Source organism: Argopecten irradians, chromosome 4 (assembly GCF_041381155.1).
Source record: "Argopecten irradians isolate NY chromosome 4, Ai_NY, whole genome shotgun sequence".
NCBI lineage: Eukaryota > Metazoa > Mollusca > Bivalvia > Pectinida > Pectinidae > Argopecten > Argopecten irradians.
The window spans coordinates 31,095,335-31,102,069 of NC_091137.1; the positions used below are offsets into that span (position 1 = coordinate 31,095,335).

At 34.4% G+C, this 6,735-nt stretch overlaps 1 protein-coding gene across 1 annotated transcript; it reads right to left on the bottom strand.

The window, feature by feature from the left end:
- Positions 1-300: 300 nt before the first annotated feature.
- LOC138322232 (uncharacterized) lies at positions 301-3,479 on the bottom strand. Its single transcript, XM_069266275.1, has 8 exons — positions 3,257-3,479; positions 2,837-3,024; positions 2,290-2,628; positions 1,825-2,045; positions 1,450-1,569; positions 1,127-1,224; positions 693-941; positions 301-440 (listed from the first exon to the last, which is right to left on the bottom strand). The coding sequence occupies exons 1-8, from the start codon at positions 3,477-3,479 to the stop codon at positions 301-303; spliced, it is 1,578 nt and encodes a 525-aa protein (XP_069122376.1).
- Between the last annotated feature and the right edge of the window lie 3,256 nt (positions 3,480-6,735).

Here is a 6,735-nt window from a genome sequence, read left to right on the forward strand (position 1 = left end):
CCACAGACAAGGCCCTTCTCACCAAGACATTTTCAGGGAGGAAGGACACACTCCTGGAGAAGGTTTTATCCCATTCTAATATTCTATTCCCAAGTAATATTTCAATGACCAATACAGCAAATAGTGACAGTGCATACATGCAGAAAATTGTGATTTATATAAAGCGTACTTACAATTTATAGGAGTTGTTGAATTTCGTTCAAAAAGGCAATAAGGGCTGATTTTCACAAGAATTTAAAAATAATCTTGTAACATAACTTTACGTTTTTGCACCGCGATAAATTCAATTTCAACAGAACTCTACACACCTGCTGCATTTTCACAAGAAGCTAGAGCTTTTGTGGTCTTAAACTCCAACATTTTGGCTAGATCCACAATACACACTGGCCACAACAGTTTAAACACAGCTTTCACCATGTTTATTTCATAATGTCCAAGACCTATTCAAAATAAAATGACGTGAAATATATGTAGGGATGTTATTTGTACACCGGATATTGCTACCACTATTGGAATCAATGAGTCTCTTATGATATTAGTGTTTCCATATGAATGAATGACAATCAAGCGACATTTTATGTATATTAATTGTAATAAAATGTTCATAGTAGTACTAAGTATTATGGATTTTGTTACGTATAATTGTTAAATGAAGATATTACCCGGATATAATTGTTAAATGAAGATATTACCCGGAAGTAGAATGATGTTTTTGTATTTGCGGCAGTGGTGTAGGGATACATTTCCACCATGCTCAAAATCATCCCTATGGGCCGAAAAATCGCACTCATCCTCAAATTCTCTTGGACAGTCTGGGCACCTGAACACATTTTCAAGTATTCTGCTGCCCAACGTATATGGGAGGCCATCGCATCCAACGAAGGTCCACGAATGAGCACCAGAGTCCAGATCACACAAATCACTTATGTGATCAAACACCTAAAATTATGCAGAGCAATTGAAGTATGATGTAGTCGGTACGCGTATAACAAATATTGTAATCTCGTCGATATGCTCTTCTCTGTTTTTCCAATAATTTCCGTACAATCACTTTAGTTATACATAAAATTTTATGTAGTTATCCGATATCACTTAATACAACATGTTGTTGTAATTTTTATTAGCTTTTGGACAGACTCGTAAGAGCATGGATTTTCAAAACATGGATCCCCCATTGTCACTTTAGGTTTGGCACCCACATGTCCAGACGAGACAAATGTATATCTGTGTTGAAATAGTAAACGTCAAATGAATATAACTCCAAATATTAAATATAAACACAAGGCATACGCATTTGCAAATATGACCAACTCCATTAATCGCTAAAACTACATTGAATTATTATTTATATTTGCATGCTTCATGTATCGTCACTGTGTGTATTCTCAAATCATATGATAAATATAATTTGTAAAGCAATCAAGTTTTTGGTAATGCGGTTACTCATACCGATCATCGCTTTGTTGTGGAATGGGCGCAGCGTCTGAATCTGCCATATCTATATGGTCTAAACCATCATCTCGCACCTCACTAAACACTTTCGTAATTTTCATTGCGATGAACTCATCCCTGAAACATGGTTAAACATCTTTATTTTATACCGTTCCCGGTGATCATTGTTGGTTTTGTGTTGATATCACGATGGAGTCTCACTGAGGATGATTTATTATTGTATAACTGGCAATTTTCGCATGGAATGTTTTAATGGGATAATGTTCTATTAGGGAAAATGTAAATACTGAAACTTTGAAGTTTTCATTGAAAAAGACAAAAGGATTGTTGACTAGCGAAAATAACCGACTGTACGGTAGCTTTTCCGTATACCTGTATTTTCTGAAATGTTGTTTATGTTCATCGAAATTGTCAGACATTTTAGAAGCAAATTGTGTAAGGGCGGGGTTGTCCGTCCGCAGCCAGTGTACCGGAGACAGGTCTGCGCGCTTCTGTAACTGCATTACCGGGTCGGGGACAATATGTATAATGTTGGTGAAGACGCTGCTTGCGCATTTAAAATTGCTTTGTACGCGCCATTTCCGCTGGATTACCTAGTTGGAAAATGGTGTTTATTTCATTATAACATACAAAGGTACATATGAGTACAACAAAGCCAAATATTGCAATTAATGTAGCAAGGTGTACAGAATAAATTTAATCTAAAGAATAAGTGGTATAAAGGTAATATGAACAAGACTCCTTATAGGATGTTGTGAGATCTTTCTTGAATGGGTTGGATACATATGTTATATCGATCATAAACACCAATATCGTTTACTTATGATATACATGTACCTGATTATTGTCAAAAAATGTAACAACATCGCATTCCTTGGGGCATTGGAGTTCCTTGATAGCGTGGGTCTTCATCCACTTATTTAACGTAGTGTATGACCCAGCAGCTGATCCGGCTGATTGGATCGCAAGTGCTCCCTTACTCCCAGTAATCAAATACGTCACTAAGGATGCGCCAAAAGACATAGGGCCAACGAATGATGGCTGTGAGGCAGAATATATATGTTCAACCGCCCTCATTACTGGTATTGTGTCTGTTTGTTTAGAAGGCGCAATGGCTAAACCACTTGCGCCTTTGATAAAGTTGACAAGCGTGGTGTTTTCTTTGAGATAACAATTCTGACAAAAAATATAGGAGTACGAAATCAACGACTGTTTGTGAATGTTTAAATTTAAATGAAGAACAATACAAGAAAACCAAAAAACTGCCATCACACGCGTCTTCAGACGCAATATACATGTTGTAATAGTCAAGTTTTGTATTTCGATATGTTGCATAGTTTCATCAGATATATATTTTATGTGGATTGCGATTTTCATTGCATACGTGCTCGCTAAACGGATATTTACCATTTGGACGAAATGCCATAAGATAGGTGTCATCTTTGTATTGTTGACCGGAGTTAATGGCGTCCGATCCAATGTTCCGAAAAACACTTTGGCCAAGTGTGTATGCCAATTTCTCAAGTTGTTGCGGATTAAATTGGCGTTCTTCAATAGTCTTAATGATGTCATCTAAAAGAAAATTCTTACATATTACGTTTGGATATTACAGAGTTGTTTCCCTTGCGCTCAAGTAAGAGTTATCATTTAATGTATTAAACACTTTTAAACACTTTGAGCATTGTACCATTATGTCGTAATAAAACGTTAATAGCAACTATGATATCGATTAATACCATATATCAATTCAAAAATGACTCGGTAATGAGCATTATTAAGTGAAATTACCTAAATGTTTGGTTACGTCGATTTTTGTGGGGGGAGGGGGGTGGAGCGAGATGTTGTTCAGCGTACTCGCAACATGCCGAGCAAATATAGGTGGAATGCGGGAAAAGGTCGCCATTGTTTTGCAGCAGGTCAGTACATGACCTTTTCATTTTTTTCCCGTCGTGTTTGTATATAGTAAAGTCTGTACCGCCACTATACTCCGCATGCCTCTTACAGCTACATCGCCGTTTAGGTGGCATTTTATTTGTCTATAAAACATATATACAAATGCGTATAAACAGTAATACTTCATTAACAAAAGATCCCACAGAGATCTTGGCGCCCACTACATGTCGAACAAGTGAAAGAGCGATATTTTCTCTGGTTTATAAAGTGCAACTATCAAAACTGAAGCCATCGTCTGAGCGATCGGTCTCAAAATGCTATATACACAACTATGGCTATAGAGATAACTACAAAAGGATTTTCACACAGATGCATTTGGCACTTTTTGAGAAATAGCGTAAACAACCTGCTAAATCAAAATTAATGGTGTCTGACCGTCGGCCATCTTATTGACCAATAGAACAACTAGGGTCATAGGCCTAGCGAAACATACATATGAAATTTGACACACATGTATATATCTATATATGATAAGTTGTACGGTTTTAACCCAGCGGTAACATAACTTCAGTACTTTGTGAGAAATAACGCTAACAAGAATTGTGAATGGGTGGACGTATGGACGGACGATGGACCAAAGGCGATTTCAATAGCATACCATCTGATGATGCTCGGTACCAAAGGCCAATTGGGAAAAAATAATAATAATAGTACAATCACACCAATTAAATTGATTGAAATTCATTAGTGTGATTAAGTTACATGCATCAATATTTGGAGGAAAAAACCAATGAATTATGATTAAAATTCTACATCATAACTGATCGTTTACGTATGAATTAAAAGATCAGAAGGCATAACAGAAAAACAAAAGTATCAGAACAATCTGGAACGAATTACAAATTACGTTTATTATGTGTTATTTGTAACGTGTAAATCGACTTTAAAATGGCGAGTACAGGCTGCCGTAGAAAAATTTGGGCTTGCGAATAGCTATATGTATAAAGTATGTTAGAAGCATTCTTATTGGATAATCTGGGTCACGTGGGATACAGATGTTTCAAGATGGAGGACAGAATGCTGCACCATGCTGTCGCTGGAATTTATGAAAACTTACCCAATATTAGTCACCGGTCTGTCGTATTCTGGATGTGAGTAAGTACGGATAATGTTTTCTCGTCGAACATTGACAATGTATTGGCTCACAAATTAAGTATTCACGTGCTTTTATACTCGGGTGATTTGGACCACGTCAGCCACAAGTGCGAAAACACGAAATAAGCGCTCGAGAAATCGTCTGTTTATCGCACTGGGCATTATTACGCATATGCAGGATATTTCTATCCCGTAAATGCGGGAGTGTTACGTAAATACTGGAGCATTACGCATATACGGGGGTGTCCCCAACCTGTTACAGAAGAGGAACAGCTTCTAGGAAGGTTTTACAGTTTATTTTTCTGTATTTGTTCTCATCAATTATTATTTGTATGTTTTGTTTTAAAATGTTTGTTATGTTAATTTGTTTTGTTTTTGCTTCACTGATGTAATATCCTTTGTATATACTGTACCCTATTACTGTTAAAAGTTTATTTATTTCTTTGTATTTTGGGTATGCAATTTTATATCCTAATACTAGATTTTTTAAAGTGATCATGTCTCTGTTGTAGCCTAGGGTTTCAAAGATTTGTTTTAATTTATTGTGGAATGGTTTTAGATATTTACATTTTATGAAATAATGTTCATAGTCTTCTTTAATGTTGCAGTGATTACAGTTTGGTGACTCGCTTATTTTCCATCTATGCAATGCTTCTTTTGATGCTAAGATTTTATTCAAAAGTTTCCATCTAAATTCTTTTAATTTGTTGTTTTGTAATTCATTAAAGATGAATTCATTTGATGATCTTACCATGATATTTATATCTTTTACTGTTAGTTTTTTTCCCCAGTAAATGGTAGCTATGGGTTTTTCGGATCTTTGATTTACAAAATACTGATATATAGTTTGATTTTTGCATTTTTCTAATTTAATTGGTTCTTGCTTTGGGAGTTTTATTACAAGGTCATCTTTAGTTTTTATTGTGAAATTTTGTATGTTGACATTACTATTCGATATTTCCTCAAGCCATGTCTTGGGTATGGCTTTTTTAATTTTGGATATTTCTGATAACCAATTACTTTTTTGATTGATTTTTCGAAATAAATCATTATCATCTATTTTGCGGTTGTTGTTTAGTAAATCTTTAACTGTAATTATTCCTGATTCTATCCAGTTTTTGAAATGTAAAGGTTTGCCGCTAAATTTTATATACTTGTTACCCCATATTATTTGTGAAAGTATTGTATTGTAATGTTTTGGTTCTACTGATTTTTTCAATTTCATTGATGCAGATATCATTTCAAAGTAAAATGGTGAAAGATTTTCATTTTTTGGAATGTTTTTTAAATTATCATTGTTCATTTTACATATAAGATAGTTTGGACCAAATTTATTTAGCTCAAGCTGAGGGATAATTTTCCATAGTGCAGTGTTTTCGGTTTTCAATTTTTTTAACCAGCTTACTCTTATTGTGTCTATATGTGCTTGTAGGTCTATGTTGTTTAAACCACCTTCAATATATGGTTTAATCATTGTTCTTCTTTTTACTTTTTCCTTCTTACCATCCCAGATATAGTTGTAAATTACTTTTTCAATGAGTTTGACTGTGTTTTGGTTAATATATAGTGTTGAAATTAGGAATGTAAGTTGTGGTAATAGTAGGGATTTTACGACTTGTATTCTTCCTATTATGGTTAGTTTTCTCATTTTCCAGTTGTCTATTATTTTTTTTATTTTGTCTATTTTTTCATTCCAATTTATTTCAAGCATTTTGTTATGATTGAGACAGAATTGTATTCCTAGTGCTTTAATTATTTCCTCAGTCCATGTGATGTTCTCAAAGTTATCTTCAATATTAGTATTAGTTCCTAGTCTTATTCCTTTTGTTTTTTCTCTGTTGAGCACCAGTCCTGAATATGTGCCAAAAGTTTCTATTATGTTTAGTGATTTTTGTATGTCTTGTTTTGATTTTAAAAATAGTGTAGTATCGTCTGCCAGTTGGGATATTTTGTATGGTCGTGTTTGATTATTTTTAATTGTTATTCCTAATATGGTTTTGTCATTCCTTATTCTTGTTGCCATGATTTCAGCCACCATTACGAATAGTAGTGATGATGCAGGGCAGCCTTGCCGAATACCTCTAGATATGTTTATTGGTTCTGAAATCCATCCATTGTTGCAGATTTTGCTGTTTATGTTATTATAGAGTATTTTAATCCATTTTATAAAGTGATTATTAAAGCCAAATTTAGTGAGTGTTTGATAAAGAAATTCCAATTCAACAGTATCAAATG

Coding starts and splice junctions, on each gene's coding strand:
- LOC138322232 (XM_069266275.1), bottom strand. CDS start 3,479: ATGCCACCTAAACGGCGATGTAGCTGTAAGAGGCATGCGGAGTATAGT. Junction 942..1,126: donor CTCTTACGAGTCTGTCCAAA/AGCTAATAAAAA, acceptor CTGCATAATTTT/AGGTGTTTGATCACATAAGT. Junction 441..692: donor AAACATCATTCTACTTCCGG/GTAATATCTTCA, acceptor TATTTTGAATAG/GTCTTGGACATTATGAAATA.